At 36.4% G+C, this 22884-nt stretch overlaps 1 protein-coding gene across 6 annotated transcripts in view; it reads left to right on the top strand.

Moving 5' to 3' along the window:
• Asator (tau-tubulin kinase asator) overlaps nt 1-22884 on the top strand; it is a 102694-nt gene that overhangs the window by 60542 nt on the left and 19268 nt on the right. For 3 of the 6 annotated variants that reach the window (XM_088275691.1, XM_088275690.1, XM_088275694.1), the window contains 11 exons: nt 1344-1442; nt 4927-5004; nt 6759-6908; nt 8024-8110; nt 9787-9907; nt 11492-11608; nt 12576-12665; nt 13902-14029; nt 16046-16147; nt 17954-18057; nt 19951-20053. In XM_088275691.1, coding sequence (XP_088131817.1) covers nt 1344-1442; nt 4927-5004; nt 6759-6908; nt 8024-8110; nt 9787-9907; nt 11492-11608; nt 12576-12665; nt 13902-14029; nt 16046-16147; nt 17954-18057; nt 19951-20053 — 1179 coding nt within the window. The remainder of the gene's footprint in view (nt 1-1343; nt 1443-4926; nt 5005-6758; nt 6909-8023; nt 8111-9786; nt 9908-11491; nt 11609-12575; nt 12666-13901; nt 14030-16045; nt 16148-17953; nt 18058-19950; nt 20054-22884) is intronic. The other 3 variants (XM_088275693.1, XM_088275692.1, XM_088275695.1) reach the window with 1 other exon arrangement.

Genomic DNA, 22884 nt, shown 5'->3' with positions numbered 1-22884 from the left:
ATCAGTTAGAAATCAAAACTTTACATCCCAGGTGTTATTGAGTTATTTTTTCAATTTATTATTAGATTAAAACCAATATTTTTAGCTTTTCCACTTTTTTATTTGACCAGCGACCGGGTTTCGTCGTTACCGACATCATCAGACTGGTGAGAGGCTATACAAATTGTTATGTTATATATAAAAGAAGGCAGGAGTTGATAACCACGATTTGATATAATTTTATTGAGAAATTAATTTAATTTGAGTGAATTTAAGTATTGTATGATATTAAAAATATTTTTTTTTTGTATTGAAAGCATGATTTTATATAAAGTTATAATAGATTTGCATTTTTCGTAAATGAATTTAAATTATGTAACGAAGTATCAGGAACTGCTGGTTGACGGCTCCCTCCACTCCGCTGCGGTTGTCCGGGGGGAGTCCGAAGTTCTCTGAAATGTAAATTTCCCGGCAGTCATTTCTTATCGACAAGACATTAAGGCATCCTATTGTTTCTTTTCTAATGGGTAAAGTAAGGAAGAATGAATGTGTGTTACTTGATCATTTAATATGTCTTTATTGTGACAATTTTTTAATCTATTTATTTCCAAAATTTCTCAATAAAATTATATCAAATCATGGTTATCAACTCCTGCCTTCTTTTATATATAACATAACAATTTGTATAGCCTCTCACCAGTCTGATGATGTCGGTAACGACGAAACCCGGTCGCTGGTCAAATAAAAAAAGTGGAAAAGCTAAAAATATTGGTTTTAATCTAATAATAAATTAAAAATGCAATTCCATCACCAAGTGTCAGTGGATAATATGAATTTATTTTTTCAAGTTTTCATGTTAATTTATCACATTTCTGATCTAGACACACCATAAAATACGTGCATAATAGTTATATGTACCATATTTATTGGTAAAACAGTCAAAGTTATAATTTTATGAGATTAAGATTTTTATAACTCGGTTGAATTTGAACGCCGTTGAAGCCGCAAACACGCGCGCGGTTTGATTGGTCAGACTGTTGGACATTAAATGTTTAGTGCGCGGTACCTTTTTCTGCATTTAAAGATTATTTCTATGTTTGTTCTCGTTTTATCAGGTGCAAAATATTAGCGCCTCGTTGTTTGACAAACCATATCACCTCCCCTCCGGGCGGGGCAACTTTCTTACTTGCGGGGACACATTCAATTATTGTCTTTATATACATGTTTTGTAAAAAAACTGATATGCGGATGGGTTAAATCTGTCTCTTCAACAAACAATCCAAAGTGCTGATCTCGAGGATTTGCGATTCCGCTCCGTATAGTAGTACCGACCGAACATAACGCCTGACCGTTCTTTGACGCAGATTATTGGCGAACCGGAAATATCCAGAACCAAGCTCCCGGTCCACGGGCAGCCTGACAACAACCAGGAGAACATCCAGCCGGCCGACAACAGAGACCACGTGAGTTTGAACTGTCCCCTTTTGCACCGGGCCGCAAAATCAGCGGACAGATTGTCTTTAAAGGTGGAGACTGACTGGAGCATTTTGTCGTAACATAACGTCGTAACATCGCTCGCGGCGAGCATCCGAAACTATGGATGCAGCGCTTGGCTCGCTGTACTGACTATACGAATGCTTGCATCGTAACATGTTACGTTACGACATGTTACGTCAGTCTTCGCCCATAGAATTAGTCCGTAGAAAAAAAGCACCATACAATATTAGATACTGCCAAATTTTGTGTTTTGTGTAATTTAGAACTGGGATAACACTGCGTGAGACGATTCCAGTGCCCAATGCACCACAATGAGATCAGGTTATTTGGATTAGGAATTGTATTTTGTAATTTTTTCCTATATTAACGGCTGTAGCCAATTTGTACATAATACATATCGTAGTCGTACAGGAGAAAGTGACCAACTAACAAAATGTAAAATGTTCAGGAGAGACATTTAACCGGATCCACGCGGCTCGCATAACATAACGTTTTAATAAAACATACCCCATACGCGGCTGACATAACCGTATGTGTTTTTACTTTGCTCCAAGTTTCCAACCTCAGTTCAACTTGGAGGGATTTTTTCATGGTGTGGAACTTTGGATAAAATAATACGTCAATCCTTGGCCTTATGACATCTGTTGAAATATCTGACTAATAATTTGTAACATCACAAGGATAAATAAAAGAACAGATCCCTGATTTTTCTTGCGGTCGGTAATTAGTCCGCGCCATAATCATGCCCTATATCTGTCTCACTCTCGACGCTACGCATCGCCAGTGGGTAAGAGTGACACACAATGCGTGCTTTGATTTATTTATGTTACGATCTTATTTGTTTATATTACGATATATTTCAAGAATAATGTGACAGAAGTGTATTATAGAGTACCAAAAAGGCACAATGAATCCCATTGAACGTTTTTGTTTAGGAAAATAAATCGTTTCTTAACTAAATACATGATAAAAGTAATCATTTTAAAAACGGCGAAATACCTCCGCGTACGGGCGTCTCTCAGGAACAAAGTTGACGCGGTTAAAAGGTTAAGTCATTTTTGCTTGGCAAGAAAATAAACATCAATGCAGTTAGTCACTTTTAACAAGTCAATATATTATACTTCTAAATTTAAAATTGCTTTGGGATGTTTTCAGGGCAATATTAAGCTAGTAAGATATCAAATAGTCAATGATCACGTTTTTGTAAAAAATGCACTTGGTCACTTTCTCCTGTATGACTGCGATATATTAAATGTTGTATACTTTATAAAATAATGTGTTTTCTCTTTTAAGTATATTATCGGTTGGAAAAGTACTTATCTAAGCAAGGATGTGAACATGTGAAACAAGGAATCATGCATTAGCCAGAAATATTGTAATTATTTATTTATATGGATGGAAAGATTGATAAAGACATAGAAGTGAATGAAGGAGAGTGAATGCTGGGAACAGAGTGAATGGTGCACTAAAATCAGTTTTAGCAAATAAAAATCTATCAGCGGAAGCTAAACTGGCAGTACACAATGGAGTTCTGGTTCCAACCCTTATGTATGAAAGCGAAGCATGGAGTTGGCAAAAGAAGGATGAAAGCAGACTGAATGCAGTCGAAATGCGATCCCTCAGACGAATGTGTGGCAAAACGATGTTTGATAGATGTTCGAATGATGAAATAAGGAAAGAATGTAAGGCTGAGATAAGCATTATCGATAAAATTAAGAAAGGTGTGTTGAGATGGTTTGGACATGTGGAGCGTATGAGTGAAGAAAGAACGGTTAAACAAATTTATGGGGTGAATGTAGTCGGAAAAAGAAGCAGAGGACGACCGAGGAAAACTTGGCACAATCAGGTATATCAAATACTTGAAAGCGGCCGGGTCAGGAGTCGTAATAATCGTCGGGTATGTATGAGGAGACGCATGAATGTAGAAGAGGCAAAGAATGTTTGCAAAGACAGAGTGGTGTGGCGTTCGATCCTCTCTGCCTACCCCTGCGGGTAAGCGGCGTGATGGTTAGTTAGTTAGTTAAATTATTTCTTTATATTGTAGTTAGGAAGTGACATTTTCCAGATACATATCGATATGGTCCACAAAATCAATGCTGAGCTTTTGGTTTTTAAAGATCTGTTAATGTATATTTTGCCATGCTACCAACTAAATGTCCGCCTCCGTAGTGTAATGGTCAGCGCGCTTGGCTACCGTTCTGGAGGTCCCGGGTTCGATTCCCAGGGGGGGGTCAAATAAATATAAGTGATTTTTTCACTCTAATTTTTATTCAATATTACCCTAGACTGGTACCTGAAGCGGAGGGCTGATCACCTTTCCTTCATGTGTAAACGATCAAGATACCACTGCGTTTATATGAATCAGTGCCCTATGCACCATTGGGTGCGGATAAGGGTTTTATTATTTTTATTATACCAACTAAATACGGAGAATTAAATGTAATCGGGTGTAATGGTTAGCAAATTTAGCTACCGTGCTGGAGGGCCCGGGTTTGATTCCCAGGGGAACCCCGGACTGGTCCCTGAAGCCCAGGAGTGATCACCTTGCCTTCATGCACTTTCACCGTTACTCAACGATCAAAATAACACTGCGTCAATACGACGCAGTGCCCTATCCACCATCGGGTGTGGATAAAGGTTAAAAAAGAATAAAAAGGAAGAAAAAATATACATGTACCCCGGTGTAGGCAGTGAAAGGGATTAGTTTTTATAAAATTAAACACTTTGTTTTAATGTTTTAGAATTTAATAAACCCTGATGATGACAAGGTTGTTGTCGAAACCGGTAGGTTAAAGTGTACTCAAAATAAAATTTAAAAAAGTGGTTAAAACAAAGTTGTTTAATTTTATAAAGTTTATAAAATGTGCCACAAAGTATCTGCGAAAAAAGGTTCAAGAAAGGGATTAGTATTTAGTTGAGTTGTTATTGTGAACAGCCTATGGGTCATTGTGAACAGCATATGGGTCATTGTGTACAGCATATGGGTCATTGTGAACAGCATATGGGTCATTTATTGTAGCTGCAGACAGTTGGTAGAATTCCATATTGGATTGTTGAGAAATATATCCAAAATAAAACAGGTTTTTTTGGATTGAATTCTACATTTATTTATGTATATTTTAATACATGACGCGTTTCGTCTTCTTCGGACTCTCAACACTCAAGTGTTTGATAATTATCCTAAGAAGACGAAACGCGTCACGTTTTAAAATATATATAAATAAATGTAGAATTCAATCCAAAAAACTGTGTTTTATTTTGGATATATTACCCAACAAGCATATGGGTCATTGTGAACAGCGTATGGGTCATTGTGAACAGCGTATGGGTCATTGTGAACAGCGTATGGGTCATTGTGAACAGCGTATGGGTCATTGTGAACAGCGTATGGGTCATTGTGAACAGCATATGGGTCGGTGCTCCGGACTGACTTGTGTGATTTGTTTCCAGGCCAGGAGAAGGGTCGATACGGAATTCACCACGGCTCTAGCCACCGAAACGGCCACAAACTATGTTCAGAAGGAGAAGGTACTTACCCCCTCCCGCGTTGCAATCAGATCCGTCCTCCGCCACCAGCCGCATGCATATCAAGATTTCCATATTGACATCTCAATATAGATGGAGTAGAATATGCAAGTCTGGGCATTTACAGGGCTCACAACCTGTCATTGGCTGGTTTAACGATCACTTTACACACGTGCGTATCGACTCTTCGACGATAACATGTCCTTTGAATGCCTGGACTTGTATATTCTTCTTCATTTCTGTAGTGTAATAGTCAGCAGGCTTGGCTACATTACTGGAGGTCTCTGGTTCGATTCCCAGGGTCGATTTCATAGACCTCTTCATCTTTTTTGAGATGTCAATAAATATTCTTGTTGTAAAATTAAGAAATTGTCAGCTAAATAATTTGGACACTCTAAATATTGTAAAAAAAAAAATTCTTTTAAAAAAATGTGTTTTTGTGTAGTCTTGCATGTGTAGTGCGTTGATAATTTTCATAAATTGATTTGGCAGTCACTTTTTGGTAATATCTACCCATTTTGTATTTAACCCTTGCTTAGTGAATATCAAAATTTATTACCACATTTTTAACACACTTGGGACGGGAAGGGTATTTTTACCTTCTGCGCCGGCCTCATTTCAAAGGCAAAAAGTAAGGAATTATTTCATGTTTTCATATGAATATTATGTACCAATATCTTTTTAAGGTCTTAACTATATGTCCGCCTCTGTAGTGTAATGGTCAGCACGCTCGGCTACCGTTCGGGAGGTCCCGGGTTCGATTCCCAGGGGGGTCAAATAAATATTTAAATAAAGTGATTTTTCCACAATAATATTTATTCTATATTACCCTGGACTGGTACCTGAAGCGGAGGGCTGATCACCTTTCCTTCGTGTGTTAACGATCAAGATAACACTGCGTTTGTATGATGCAGTGCCCTATGCACCAGTGGGGTGCGGCTAAGGGTTTGAATGAAAAAAATAACTATATGTACACAATTCGCTCACTCCTTTCAAGAACTTCATAAATCAAAAAACTTGATTTTACAGGAGAACGTTTTTAAAGTTTGAAAATATAACACAATGTATTAAAAATAAATATCAAGCCACTTATTGAACTTTTTACTGTGCAACAGATCTTTTTAGGTAAAACCTGAAGGTTTTTTCTCCATTTGAAAAATATTTAGTGTATTCAAAAAAATAATTAAACAAAACCTTTTCTTCAAAATGCAAAAACTACATTTTCTGCCCTGTAGCGGGTAAATGTTAAGTTAAAAATATGCAGCTTTTGCTGGGATATAGTACATTTTCTGGGCATTCCGAAAACATGCACAACTGAAAATTTACAATTTTTGAATTTTGATTTATGACGTTCTTGAAAGGAGTTAGCGATTTATGTAAATAAAAATTTAATTTTGGATATATTACACAACAATTAAAAACAAAGTTGTTTTATTTTATGAAGTTTATAAAGTGTCGGGTTGTGGTCCCGCGGTTACTGTCCCGGACTCATAAGTCAGAGTTTAACGGTTCAAACCCACTCTACCCCAATTTGATACCTATTTCTAACAATGAGCCGCTTAGGCTCACAGAAATAGTATGATATTCAAATATTTGTGCAAATAATAAAAATACAAATATATCTTTTAAAAAAGTTTTTAATAAAAGCTTTAAATAACAGGCATTATTTTTTTTTTTAAATTAATAAAAAATGTGCCACAAAGTATCTGCTAAAAGCATTCAAGAAATTATCTTCATGCGTTTGTGTGTTCTCATAGGTGTCTATGGAGAAGAACAATGCTACGGCCACCAACGCCACGAGCGTGACCAACCTGCGCGCCACCACGCACGCCACGGCCGCACTGGAAGGCGCTGACGCCAGCACGCCGCCACGCGTGCCTGCCAGCCCAGGAAAGGGAGCCGCCCAAGTGAGTAACGACAGTCGGGATTATCGCCATTACTCTAAAAACACACATTTTCAAAATAACAGTCACCTAATAATAGATCGTTTACACATGAAAAAAAGGTGATCAGCCCTCCGCATCAGGTACCAGTTTTCTTTATGATTTTTGTATGAACGCCACTCATACAAAAAATATGTCTTAAGACGCGCCATTTGAAATAGGCTTTTACTAAAGAAAATCAATTATTTAAAATGTGCAAATATATTGAACGCATAGTGACATCTATCGAGAATATCTTTGCATACTTAGAATTAAAACAAAATTTGTTTTTACCACTTTAAACGTAAATTAAAGAGAGCTTTGTCGTCGGAACAACTAATGGCGCTCAGGGTTGTCCAATAATCCCCGAGTTGCCGTCACTGCCGAATCTGATGACAGTGATTTTAGTGTCGATTCTGATGATTTTTAATTTGAAATTTTTTTTTAAATCATAGTGTGTGTGTAAACTAACATAAACAATTAGTTTTGACATATCGCTCACTCCTTTCATGAACGTCATAAATCAAATAACTTCAATTTTCAGGAGAACGATTTTAAAGTTTAAAAATATAACACATTTTATTAAAAATAAATATCAAGCCACTTATTGAACTTTTTACTGTGCAACACATCTTTTAAGGTAAAACCTGAAGGTTATTTCACAATTTGAAAAACATTTAATATATTTAAAAAAAATTATTAAACAATACCTTTTCTTCAAAATGCAAAAACAACCCTTTCTGCCGTGTAGCGGGTAAATATTAAGTTTAAAATATGCCGCTTTTGCTGGGATATAGTACATTTTCTGGGCATTCCAAAAACATGCACAACTGAAAATTGATGATTTTTGATTTATGACGTTCTTGAAAGGAGTGAGCGATATATGTAATTAAGTTTTCATATTTTCTATGACAAATTTCGTCACAACCCCGCGCCATGAACAATTAATTTTATGACTATGGATAAATTACTGCACGACTGGCGCGCTCTTCATTTATTTGGTTAAAAGGTTAAATGCAGCTGTGACTTTGTAATTTTTTCTATCGAGAGATTGATAAAATTTAAGTGGAATTTCACTCATGAAACTTGCTTGTGCTCAGGTTGGTACGCCCGACAAGCAAGCGGACGAGACGGATGCTGTCGTACCGTCGGCCAGATCAAATCACGAGGACAATATGCATGTGAAGGTGAACAATTATATTTGCTTTTTAATTACGCAACATACAACGGGCGCCAACTCTTTCACTAGGAGTGTCAGTACGTCACGCCCGGTGGACGTAAGTTCGTATATTTTATTTATACTTAAAATATATGAAAAGACTATGAAATAAATATATATTTATATTATTTTTTGACATCTCATCAAAAATGAAGAAGAATATGGAAGTCTGGGCATTTACGGGGCTTACGACCGTCATAGGCTGGTTTAAGTGATCACTTTACACACGTGTAACATTCACCAATTCTACCCATTATTGACAACCACACTACTCAAATTCTTGGAAGTTCTATATATATATGAACCAATTTAGAAACCTTGTTCATGAATCACTAGAACTTCACTAGAGACATCTATCGGTGAGATGTAAAGAAGCTTTTTATTAAGCAGAAACTCTTATATTAGTATGTGAGATCCGAAACCTGGATTATAATCAATCAATAAAAAAATAAAAAATTGAAAATAACTCCTGTAATTGGAGATAATCCAGATTTTGTGAACAAGTATTTGGACACACTCAAAATGTTGTTAATATATATTTGTTTATTTATATATAAATCACAAAGGAAAATACAAAATTACAAACAAATGGAAAAAGAATTCATGTCGAAACATGCATGGATGACTAATTACCTTGGTTATTATCTTGGTTATTATATTTAAAATATCCCAGACCCTAGAGACCCACCAAGCCACCTTGTGCGTCTTGTCGGTGGAGTTCTTTTTTAATACATTTTTATTGTTTTTAACCATTTTAACCTAATATAGACACAAAAAAGAGAATAAAATTAAGAATATAAACATTTTACAATTTTCATAAAATTAACTCTTGATCATTTACCCATTCCTTTATTTTGCCTTTGTTCCATATTTCATTTTGACCTCTAACATCCGTCGGCAACAAATTAAAAATGTTTGTAACGATATATTGCAGTGTTGGACTCCCATATTTATTGTTAATTCTTGGGACTATCAAACCTTCGTTGTGTGTAAATCGTGTATCATGGTTGTGTACTAAAGGATGTCTTTATCAATCTTTCCATCCCTAGAAAACATACTACCCAAATATACGAAATCATTTACCTGTTCCAAAATCTCCCCATTTACCAATATTTTACACTCAGATCTACATTCATCTCTTTCAAAAATCATAATTTTGGATTTGCTAACATTCATCAATAAATCACTTTCCTTGCATACATTATCCATACACTTTTGTCACCAACGCCTGCAGGTCTTCTCCGCTATCGGCAAGAAGAACAGCATTGTCAGCATACAAAAGGCAACAGACAGTCAAATTATTCATTCTAGCTCCAACATTTAAATCTTTCAGTTCTTTCATGCAACTATCCATGTATAGGTTAAACAGCCACTGTGACATTACACATCCCTGTTTAACACATTCATCAATAAATCACTTTCCTTGCTCACATCATACACTTTTATCACCAACGCCTGCAGGTCTTCTCCGCTATCGGCAAGAAGAACAGCATCATCAACATACAAAAGGCAACACACAGTCAATTTATTCATTCTAGCTCCAACATTTAAATATTTCAGTTATATAACGATATATTGCAGTATTGGACTTCCATATTTATTGTTAAATCTTGGTTGTTAATTGTTGATGTGTGTTGTGTCCAGATTTCCGGAGTGGCGGCCGCGTCGGGCCAGCAGCTGGTCTCCGAGTGCAGGACCGAGGGTCCGGCCAGCCGCCCCGAGAGGCAGTCCATCCCGCCGTGCCGCCCGAGAGCCAACATGGGAGGTGCGTACTTCCCCGCTTATATCTAGATCCACGTGCGACCTTCCAACCGCCTCAGGCAGACCGAGTTGATAATATACCTGTTTAATATAACTGCAGGCAGTTGGTGGAATTCCATTTTGAATTGTTGGGTAATATATCCAAAGTTAAACAAGGTTATTGGATTAAATTCTACTTTTATTTACATATATCGCTCACTCCTTTCAAGAACGTCATAAATCAAAAATCGTCAACTTTCAGTTGTGCATGTTTTTTCGGAATGCCCAGAAAATGTACTATACCCCAGCAAAAGAGGCATATTTTTGACTTAATATTTACCTGCTACAGGGCAGAAAGTGTTGTTTTTGCATTTTAAAGAAAAGGTTAATTATTTTTTTAAATATACTAAATATTTTTCAAATGGAGAAAAAACCTTGAGGTTTTACCTAAAAGTAGCTTAGTAAGTAGCTTAATATTTATTTTTAATACATAGTATTATATTAACTTAAAAAACGTTCTCCATAAAAATCAAGATTTTTGATATATGACGTTGAAAGGAGTGAGCGATATATGATAATATGTGACGCGTTTCCTTTTATTAAGACATTATCAAACACTGACTATGGTCAGTGTTTGATAATGTCTTAATAAAATTCAGTGACCATAGTCAGTGTTTGATAATGTCTTAATAAGAGGAAACGTATCACATATTATCATATACATATATGTAAATAAAAGTAGAATTCATTCCAATAACCATGTTTAATTTTGGATATATTACCCAACAATTGATAAAATATACCCTTAATCTACCTCTCTTATCGTATAATATAGGGTGAAAAATTTAAAGCTTATACATTAAAATACATACAAAAATCTAAAATATGCAAAAACTTTTGCTAAAGGTGTAGAAGAATCCCGCTTCGGAAAACTCCTTCAGACACATGGAACAGATTAATATCCAATGAGATTATTCAATATAGCGGTAGCTCTTCCTACAGGCATAACCATCGGCAGGTTGGTCCTGTGTATAGGAATGTGAAACAATCTATGCCGACGCTGTCTTAGCTAACTATCAGGAACATACAGACCAATGCTCCGGATAATTTCAGGATTATCGATCATACCGCGCAACAATGGATAAAAATGCGTAATCAAATACACATTCCTTCTAGTCTCTATTGTAGCCAAGCATACCCTGTCCCGCGAACTACCACCTGCTCATGGCTACCACTACGATTTTCAAAAATTCCCTTTATTATGTGTCATCCTATATATATATATATATATATATATAAATATATATAACCCTTATCCGCACCCAATGGTGCATAGGGCACTGCATAGAATTGACGCAGTGTTATCTTGATCATTACTTACATGAAGGCAAGGTGATCACTCTTGTGCTGCAGGAACCAGTCCAGGGTAATATGAAATAAATATTAAAGTGTAAAATCACTAATATATATTTCACCCCCCCTGGGAATCGAACCCGGGACCTCCAGCGCGGTAGCTAAACACGCTGACCATTACACCACGGAAGCGGACATCCTATATAGATATATTATACTTTATCTGATTGGAATTAATGTGCCCCCGTCTCCGCAGGCTCCGGTGACCGGGCGGCCCCCTCCGGCCAGCACAGCGGGGCCACGCTGGGGCGCCTCCGGGTGGTCACGGCGCCCCCCACCTGCGTACAAGACCTGGCCGTTTGCACAACTCCAGGTAGGTTTCCTTTGCCCGCATTTCTTTTATTAAACTATACCCGAATTTCTTATTTACCTACACCTGCATTTCTTATTACATATCTTATACCCAGGAGCGTTCATTCCATATAGGCAGAAAAGCAGTGCCCATCCTAACTTACCCACTTGATATAGCTCACTCCTTTCAAGAATGTCATAAATAAAAAAACTTAATTTTTCAGGAGAGCGTTTTTAAAGTTTAAAAATATAATCCAATGTATTAAAAATAAATATCAAGCCACTTACTGAACTTTTTACTGTGCAACAGATCTTTTTAGGTAAAACCTGAAGGTTTTTTTTCCATTTGAAAACTATTTAGTTATATTTTAAAAAATAATTAAACAATACCTTTTCTCCAAAATGCAAAAACAACACTTTCTGCCCTGTAGCGGGTAAATATTAAGTTGAAAAAATGCCTCTTTTGCCGGGATATAGTACATTTTATGGGCGTTCCAAAGACATGCACAACTGAAAGTTGACGATTTTTTATTTATTACGTTCTTGGAAGGAGTGAGCGAATTATCAAATCCTGTCGCCAACAGTCCGCAGACCTAAAAAACACCCGTCCTTAGTGTGTTAGCGTGAATGCATCGAAACACATGTCACGGTAATTTTTAGGAAATAGTGAAATATACTTTTTTTACTATACCAAGAAATATTTGTGTTCTTATTAAATACACACGTTCTTGAAAGGAGTGAGTGATATATAAAAACGCAACCGGCACCTACCCTACCTTACTAAGTAGTACCTAGCTAGCAGTACCTTACTACCTACCCTACCAAGTAGTACCCAGCTTACCACACCACTACATATACCCGAATTCCTGATTATCCTATACCCGCATTTCTTATTACCCTATACCTGTATTTATGTGAATATTCCAGTGGTTTACTGTACTGCTACTGTACTGTAATGTTAATGATTTTGTGTGTTTTATTTCCTCCAGGTGAGTCAGCTAGCCCCAGGATAGTGACGGAAGTGGACAGCCTGTACTCCTACGAGCTGCGTCAGAGCGGTGCAGAGATCCAGCGTAGAGGTAACTGTCCAACTTATTGTTAGTGTGCCTTCTTTTTTCTATTTATTGTAACTGCAGGCAGTTGGTAGAAATCCATATTAACTTTTTGGGTTATATATCCAAAATTAAACGAGGTTATTGGATTGAATTCTACTTTTATTTACATATATCGCTCACTCCTTTCAAGAACGTCATAAATCAAAATACTTGATTTCTCAGGAGAACGATTTTAAAGTTTAAAAATATAACACAATGTATTCAAAATAAATATCAAGCCACTTATTGAACTTTTTACTGTGCAACAGATCTTTTTAGGTAAAACCTGAAGGTTTTTTATACATTTGAAAAATATTTAATTTATTTATAAAAATAATTAAACAATACATTTTCTTCAAAATGCAAAAACTACATTTTCTGCCCTGTAGCGGGTAAATATTAAGTATAAAATATGCCTCTCTTGCTGGGATATAGTACATTTTCTGGGCATTCCGAAAACATGCACAACTGAAAATTGACGATTTTTGATTTATGACGTTCTTGAAAGGAGTGAGCGATATATATGGTAATATGTGGTGCGTTCCCTTTTATTAAGGCATTCACTCACTCTATAATGTCATTCACTCACTCTATATTCATTCTATATTCATATTCATTCTATATTCTTTCTATAGGCATTCACTCACTCTATATTCAAACACTCTATAATGTCTTCATAAGACGAAACGCGTCACATATTATCATATATCACTCACTCCTTTCAACAACGTCATATATCAAAAATTGACAATATTCAGTTGTGCATGTTTTCGGAATGCCCAGAAAATGTACTATATCCCAACAAAAGCGACATTTTTAACTTAATATTTACCCGCTACAGGGGAGAAAGTGTTGTTTTTTCATTTTGAAGAAAAGGTATTGTTTAATTTTTTTTTATTAGTATATTAAATATTTTTCAAATGGAGAAAAAACCTTCAGGTTTTACCTAAAAAGATCTTGCACAGTAAAAGTGGCTCGATATTTATTTTTAATACATTGTGTTTTATTTTTTAACTTTAAAAAACGATCTCCTGAAAAATCAAGTGTTTTGATTTATGACGTTGTTGAATGGAGTGAGCAATATATGTAAACAAAAGTAGAATTCAATCCAATAATCTTGTTTAATTTTGGTTACATCACCCTTCTTTATTTGTTAATGAACAATGTTTGGTCATGTGGTTAATGTGTGGTCATGTGGTCTGATGATTCTGTTTGTGTCAGGGCGCCGTGGGGTCCGTCCGGGCTCCGGCGGGGCGTCGGGCGTGAGCAGCAAGCCGAGCTGCCGAGCCGACCAGAGCCTGACGCAGTTTGCCGTCATCGATGATGAAAATGTCTCCGCCCTGCAGCAGGTACGTTCCAACATTCTCCGGTGATAGCAAACTCCGCCTAGACAAAGCCGATGCTTGGAACTTTCTGTGAGAGCTGATCACAGCAAAATTTGACAAATTTCGGTCAACATCTCGGTAGTGTAAACGGCAAAGCGGCTGTCCAAACTTAAAACACAGTAAGGGACATTTTTTTTGTAGTACGTTTTTTTTTGCATTTTTGGACTAAGTAGATTCTACTTGCCCAAAAATGCAAAAAAAAACGTACTACAAAAAAATGTCCCTTACTGTGTTTTGAATTTGGACAGCCAAAAGGGTTATATCTGTCAAATTTTTCATTTTCTAAGTTTGTAGCGAGTGTTTTTGCCTAGAATTTTCACTCATGAATTACATGAAAATATAGTAACTTTAAACATAAAGAGTAAATCCACTCACGAGTAGGCATAGGCTATGAAACTTATAAAGTTGAAGCCTGAGTAGGGACATGATAAACGGTGTTGCATAAGCCGTAGCTAGATTGCAGAGTCACTTGGACGTTAGGTAATTCAAAAAAGACTCGATCTATCTCGTCGTCTTGCCATCAGCGTGAACTGCCACTGAAATTCAAAAAAAAAAAAATTCTAAGTTTGTTCCACAATATGTATAAAATACTGTATTGCATAATCTGGCAAAAGGATAAAGCTGTAGTTGCAAAACTTATTTAGTTTTCTTATGATATGTTGATATTAATATATATATATAAAATTACATAAAACAAATGAGTTATTTAATATCACGTCTGTCTCCGTAGTGTAATGGTCAGCAGGCTCGGCTACCGTTCTGGAGGTCCCGGGTTCGATTCCCAGGGGGGGGTCAAATAAATAAAAGTGATTTTTTCACTCTAATATTTATTCGATATTACCCTGGACTGGTACCTGAAGCGGAGGGCTGATCACCTTTCCTTCATGTGTAAACGATCAAGATAACACTGCGTTTATATGACGCAGTGCCCTATGAACCATTGGGGTGCGGATAAGGGTTTGAAGAACCTAACCTAACTGTTGCTGCTAACGGTACTGGAACACTTGTGACGAGGAAGACGGAAACGCGCAAATGGAGACAATAGTTTATTAATCAAAAAATTACAAAATTATCAAGTTGAGAAGAGCAAAGTGACACATATATATTAAAAAATTATAGCACTTATTAAAGCGACACCAATATAAAAATTACAAAACACAAGGGCGAGAAGAATATAGAGACGCCAATAGTAACAGAGCGAGCGCGACGTATATACTTTTTGAATATTATTTAATCTGAGCACACAAAAATTTGTCCGCCACCCCTTATGTACGATTTTAAAGGAGTTACATGCGGTGGGGACAATATTATAAACAAAAAAGTCCATGAACTGTGTTTCTTTGTTCTTCTCGCGTACATTTATTAATACTATTTTATTTATTTTTATAACCCTTATCCACACCTAATGGTGCATAGGGCACTGCGTCAAATTGACGCAGTGTTATCTTGATCATTACTTACATGAAGGCAAGGTGATCACTCTTGCGCCTCACGAACCAGTCCAGGGTAATATTAAATAAATATTGCAGTGTTAAATCACCAATATTTATTTTCACCTCCCCCCCTGGGAATCGAACCCGGGACCTCCAGAACGGTAGCTAAACACGCCGACCATTACACCACGGAGGCGGACACAAAAAAAATTAAGTCAGGATTAATTTGTGCATATAAGAAGTATTACCTGGATATAAGAGGATCCAAGGGACGGTATATTTTTCTCATGTATTTTTAAAATATATTTTCATATTATTTTTCTCTTATATTCATATACCAGGGGTGTTGAGATACTTATAAACGTTCTATTTACTTACTTTTAGCAGAGCTAGAGAGACGCTAAAAAACATTGCTAAAACGCTAAAAGACAATACTATTTTATTGCATAGATTATTCTAAAAAAATACACAGATTTTGGAAGAAACACTTACCTAACCACCTAACTTCGGGTTTATTTGAATTTGACTGTGATGTTTGATTTGCCAGGTCACCAAGGGCGGCGCGCTGACGCTGGCCTCCCAGTGGAAGTCCCAGTTCGATGACTCGGAAGAGACCACGGACAACGAGTGGAAGCAGGAACAATTACAGGTGAGTCAAACCAACATGATGCATTATGGAAGCCAAGTATGCAATCTGCAAACACCTGCTGCAAAACAGATCAAATTGTGGTAGAACGGGTTCGAACCGATAAACTCTGACTTATGAGTCCGCGGCATCAACCACGGGACCACAACCCGACACTTTTTTAACTTTATAAAATAAAACAAATTTGTTTTTAATTGTTGTGTAATATATCCGCAATTTAACACGGTTATTGGATTGAATTCTACTTTTATTTATATATATATATTGCTAACTCCTTTCAAGAACGTCATAAATCAAAAATCGACAATTTTCAGTTGTGCATGTTTTCCGAATGTCCAGAAAATGTACTATATCCCAGCAAAAGAGGCATATTTTTAACATAATATTTACCCGCTACAGGGCAGAAAATGTTGTTTATCGATTTTGAAGAAAAGGTATTATTCAATTATTCCAAAATCATGGTTTTTGAAAGAGATGAATGTAGATCTGAGTGTGAAATATTGGTAAATGGGGAGATTTTGGAACAGGTAGATGATTTCATATATTTGGGTAGTATGTTTTCTAGGGATGGAAAGATTGATAAAGACATAGAAAGGAGAGTGAATGCTGGGAACAGAGTAAATGGTGCACTAAAATCAGTTTTAGCAAATAAAAATCTATCAGCGGAAGCTAAACTGGCAGTACACAATGGAGTTCTGGTTCCAACCCTTATGTATGGAAGCGAAGCATGGAGTTGGCAAAAGAAGGATGAAAGCAGACTGAATGCAGTCGAAATGCGATCGCTCAGACGAATGTGTGGCAAAACGATGTTTGATAGATGTTCGAATGATGAAATAAGGAAAGAATGTAAGGCTGAGATAAGCATTATCGATAAAATTAAGAAAGGTGTGTTGAGATGGTTTGGACATGTGGAGCGTATGAGCGAAGAAAGAACGGTTAAACAAATTTATGGAGCGAATGTAGTTGGAAAAAGAAGCAGAGGACGACCGAGGAAAACTTGGCACAATCAGGTATGTCAAATACTTGAAAGCGGCCGGGTCAGGAGTAATAATCGTCGGGTATGTATGAGGAGATGCATGAATGTAGAAGAGGCAAAGAATGTTTGCAAAGACAGAGTGGTGTGGCGTTCGATTCTCTCTGCCTACCCCTGTGGGTAAGCGGCGTGATGGTTAGTTAGTTAGTTAGTTAGTTGTTTTTAAATATATTAAATATAATTCAAATGGAGAAAAAATCTTCGGGTTTTACCTAAAAAGATCTGTTGCACAGTAAAAAAGTTCAATAAGTGGCTTGATATTTATTTTTCATACATTGTGTTAAATTTATTAACTTTTAAAACGTTCTCCTGAAAAATCAAGGTTTTTGATTTATGACGTTCTTGAAAGGAATGAGTAATATGTGTCGCCTACTTTCAAAATCCGCCAGATCCAATTTTATAAGAATTAAAAATAGATACTCTATTGATCTCCCAATTGTGGGTTTTACTGTTTAAAATATTTGTATACTTGAAAACCCTGCTGAAAAAAACAGCGTTGTTTTTCAAATTACCCTATATTCATGATGTTTTAATTAATAATTGAATGTAATTTTTATATGTAAAAGAAAACCACTTGTTTTTTACCACTTGAGTTTATTTTATTATGACGACTAGTTTCTATATTTACACCTGAAGATGGAAGCGTAGCTTCCAACATAATAAAATAAACTCAAGTGATAATAAAACAAGTGGTTTTCTTTTACAATTTTATCATGTTTTACCGCAAAGTGAATGCCGAAACGATAAATATGATTTTTATTTCTTTTGTTTTCCAGTCTCCAGATCACAGATTGTCCATGGCTATTGAGCGGGAGAAGAGCAAACACCACCAAGTCGTGGTCACGGGATCGCATCCCACTCCTCACCACGCTACTAGCAGGTATTTCACTGTTGCGTCTACAATATCTATCGCAAAATTGTGATGACTTCAAAAATGTAATTTTTTTTCATTCATTCAAACCCTTATACGCACCCCAATGGTGCATAGGGCACTGCATCATATAAACGGTGATCAGCCCTCCGCTTCAGGTACCAGTCCTGGGTAATATTTAATAAATATACTAACTAACTAACTCACCATCATGCCGCTTCCCCGCAGGGATAGGCAGAGAGAACCGAACGCCACACCAATCTGTCTTTGCAAACATTCTTCGCCTCTTCTACATTCATGCATCTCCTCATACATACCCGACGATTATTACTACTCCTGACCCGACCGCTTTCAAGCATTTGACATACCTGATTGTGCCAAGTTTTCCTCGGTCTTCCTCTGTTAATAAATATAAAAGTAAAAAATTACTTTTATTTATTTGACCCCCCCCCCTGGGAATCGAACCCGGGACCTCCAGAACGGTAGCCGAGCGTGCTGACCATTACACTACGGAGGCGGACGAAAATGTACCTCAAGGCAAAAAAATACAGAAAAGATTTAATTTTTGTGCTGACATTTTTCTTGGTGGAACTGCAACTAAACCCGTAGTATAGTGGTCGACGCGCTAGGCCACCGCACTGGGGATCTCGGGTTCGATTCCCAGGGGGGTTTAATAAATATAAGTCATTTTTTCACTATAATATTCATTTCATATTATCCTGGACTGGTACCTGTAGCGGAGGGCTGATCACCTTTCCTTCATGCGTTAAATGGTTATGATAACGCTGCGTTTATATGATGCAGTGTCCTATGCACCATTTGGGTGCGGATAAGGGTTTAAAGAAAAAAAAATAATTTACTGTTTTTGGTTATCCATATGGGATGAAATTTCTTAGGTGTCTCGGTTTATATTTCTTTCTAGTTTAAGATGTCAAATTATCACATATCGCTCACTCCTTTCAAGAACGTCACAAATCAAAAATCGTCAATTTTCAGTTGAGCATATTTTCGGAATGCCCAGAAAATGTACTATATCCCAGAAAAAGAGGCATATTTTTAACTTAATATTTACCCGCTACAGGGCAGAAAGTGTTGTTTTTGCATTTTGAAGAAAAAGTATTGTTTAATTATTTTTTTAAATAAACTAAATATTTTTCAAATGGAGAAAAAATCTTCAGGTTTTACCTAAAAAGATCTGTTGCGTAGTAAAAAGTTCAATAAGTGGCTAGATATTTATTTTTAAAACATTGTATTATATTTTTAATCTTTAAAAACGGTCTCCTGAAAAATCAAGTTTTTTGATTTATGACGTTCTTGAAAGGAGTGGGCGATATATTGCTCACTCCTTTCAACAGCATCATATATCAAAAATCGTCAATTTTCAGTTCTGCATTTTTTCGGAATGCCCAGAAAATGTACTATATCCCAGCAAAAGCTTCATATCTTTAACTTAATATTTACCCGCTACAGGGCAGAAAGTGTTGGTTTTGCATTTTGAAGAAAAGGTATTGTTTAATTATTTTTTTAAATATACTTAATATTTTTCGAATGGAGAAAAATCCTTCAGGTTTTATCTTAAAAGATCTGTTGCATTGTAAATAGTTTTTTGATATATGATATGTAATATTAAGTATATTTAAAAAAAATTTAACAATACCTTTTCTTCAAAATGCAAAAGCAACACTTTCTGCCCTGTAGCGGGTAAATATTAAGTTAAAAATATGCCGCTTTTGCTGGGATATAGTACATTTTCTGGGCATTCCAAAAACATGCACAACTGAAAATTGACAATTTTTGATATATGACATTGTTGAAAGGAGTGAGCGATATACGCTAGAAATACGCAAAATGTTTTTCATTTGTCTATTGTATTATACATGTGTTTTTATTTCTCTCCTGCAGAGACGCCCCTACGCACAACACAACGCAGTCTTCGGACGAACACGGTAAAAATCCCCCCACAGAAGTCCACCAGCCCGTCATCAATACCGCCAATGGCATTGTGGTTCGTAAACTTACTATTTTTTTCATTTAAAAAAAAAGCTAGCATTAGCTCCAAATTTTTATTTTATTTTATTTTATTTATTTAGATATTTTACAGAACATTAGCATAAATACATTTACAATAATGAATAACAAATAAAACAGGTGATTGTAACATTCCAATTAGTCCGCGCCATAATCATGCCCTATATCTGTCTCACTCTCGAAGCTACGCATCGCCAGTGGGTAAGAGTGACACACGATGCGTGCTTTGATTTATTTATGTTACAATCTTATTTGTTTATATTACGATATATTTCAAGAATAATGTGACACACGTGTATTATAGAGTACCAAAAAGGCACAATGAATCCCATTGAACGTTTTTGTTTAGGAAAATAAATTGTTTCTTAACTAAATATGTATTGATTAAATAAATAAATTTGGATAACTTATATAGCGCCATGATTGCACATTTTTGTGTGCCCTTTTCTCTCTTTTCCATTGCAACAGACTGAGCCACAGCAATGTATGGTATATGGCCTAGTACAGCTATTGAAAAAAATATTCTTCTTCTTCAAACCCTTATCCGCACCCCGATGGTGCATACGGCATTTATCATGTGATAAATGTAATCATTTTAAAAACGGCGAAATACCGCCGCACACGGGCGCATCTCAGGAACAAAGTTAACGCGGTTAAAACGTTAAGCTTTCAAATGATATGTAATGCTAAGGAAAACTATAAAGCTGTATATTTTTAAATAATATTGTAATTATTTTAAGAATGACCCTCACATACATATTTAAACCATGATTCATATAATATTTTCCTATGGTAGCTGTGTGTACGGACCGCCAATTAGTAAATTAACAAAACAAAAATAAGAATATTCCATCCTGTTAATATGAGTGTTTGGGAATTGCCGGCTTTTGCAAGTTTCCCGTTACATTTTGGCAGAGCGCGGAGGTTGAGTTAATTAAAGAAACGTCTGTTTGGTCCGGCATTGAGAGGTGTCCGGAGGAGAGTCAGTCTCCCGACGCACGCGCGCAAGGATGGTCAACATCGCCTGCGGGCAGTATTCCCGCTCAGTATGTCCGCTCACTTTATATTCCCGGATAATCCCGTATTCGCAAACGTTCGCTTCTTCACAATCTCAAATCTCCTAAAGCCATTCGCCGATTTAATAGATAAATAAATAAATTTGGATAACTTATACAGCGCCATGATTGCACATTTTTGTGTGCTCTTTTCTCTCTTTTCCATTGCAACAGACTGGGCCACAGCAATGTATGGTATATGGCCTAGTACAGCCATTAAAAAAAAAAAAATCTTCTTCAAACCCTCATCCGCACCCCAATGGTGCATAGGGCACTGCGTCATATAAACACAGTGTTTTCTTGATCGTTAACACGTGAAGGGAAGGTGATCAGCCATCCGCTTCAGGTATTACCCAGTCCAGGGTAATATTGAATAAATATTAGAGTGAAAAAAATATATGTATATTTATATATTTTTTTTAAAGAAAAGGGAAATATTTGTGTTTTTAATATTTAGAAAAGTATTTAAATTTCATACTGTTTCTGTGAGCCTAAGCGGCTCATTATTAGAAATAGGTATCAAATTGTGATAGAGTGGGGTTCGAACCGGGAAACTCTGACTCTAGAGTCCGCGACACTAACCACGGGACCACAGCCCGACATAAATACAAATAAATAAAATATTTCTGGCTCCATCCCAACTTCTTCTTCTTTGTAGACTGTTGGGGTCAGTTAACCTCGTCCTCAGGCCGCAGGTCCTTACCTTTCTACCAACCATATCCGTGGCTAGTGTATTGACATTTCCAATTACAAACTTCAGCGTGTGGAAGTCTACTATTTCCGATACTTTTTCCAATTTCCTTTTGAAAAATATTTTCCGTTTTAACTACTTTTTTTTCAATGTCTAGGAAAGTATTGATAAATATACACTACATTTTTCATTTTGTACTGCAGTAAATCAATGGATTGCTTAAGATTCACTATTTTGATTGTACATACATTTATACACACGGACTCACATCCATACATACACAAAATCACATTTTTATACATAACGTAGTCATACAGGAGAAAGTGACCGAGTGCATTGTTTTACAAAAACGAAATCATTGAGATAGATAGAGAGAGATAGATTGAGAAACGCCAGGATAAGGGAAATATGCGAGATGGAAGATGTCGTTAGGTGGGGAAGGCAACGAAGGAGACAATGGTATGCGCATGTGAGGAGAATGGAACCATCCAGACTCCCCCACATCGCACTGTACGGCCAACCCCATGGTAGAGGACTCCCGGGCAGACCACCAAAGAGATGGGCCGATAGCTGGGAATCTACATCGCAGGAGGCTAATCCCTCTTAAAAACAGGCCGCAAGGCCTTTAAGAAGAAGAAGAAGAAGAAGAAATCATTGACTATTTGATATCTTACTAGCTTAATATTGCCCTGAAAAAAATCCCAAAGGATTTTAAACTTGGAAGTATAATATATTAACTTGTTAAAAATGACTAACTGCATTGATGTTTATTTCCTTGCCAAGCAAAAGTGACTTAAATGGCCCTCCTGAACATTTTACATTTTGTTAGTTGGTCACTTTCTCCTGTACGACTACGATATACGTATTAAAAATATTAACAGCAGAATGTAGCATTTCATTAACTGTTATGGACAACGTCACCTAGGCCATGCTTTCAAATCATGTTATCTTTCTGCAGCAACTACGAATTCTATGGTCTTCCTCTGAAAGTATTTCTAGAAAGATTCATGGCAATTGCCTGGGTCACAATATTTATATATTGAAAGAATATTTAGAAAGTTT

The sequence above is a fragment of the Brachycentrus maculatus genome, unplaced genomic scaffold, assembly GCF_059751285.1.
Source record: "Brachycentrus maculatus isolate JH-2025_06_01 unplaced genomic scaffold, ASM5975128v1 h1tg000955l, whole genome shotgun sequence".
NCBI classification, from domain to species: Eukaryota; Metazoa; Arthropoda; class Insecta; order Trichoptera; family Brachycentridae; genus Brachycentrus; species Brachycentrus maculatus.
The sequence above is the reverse complement of the archived record's forward strand: the minus strand, read 5'-3'. Positions and strand labels throughout refer to the sequence as shown.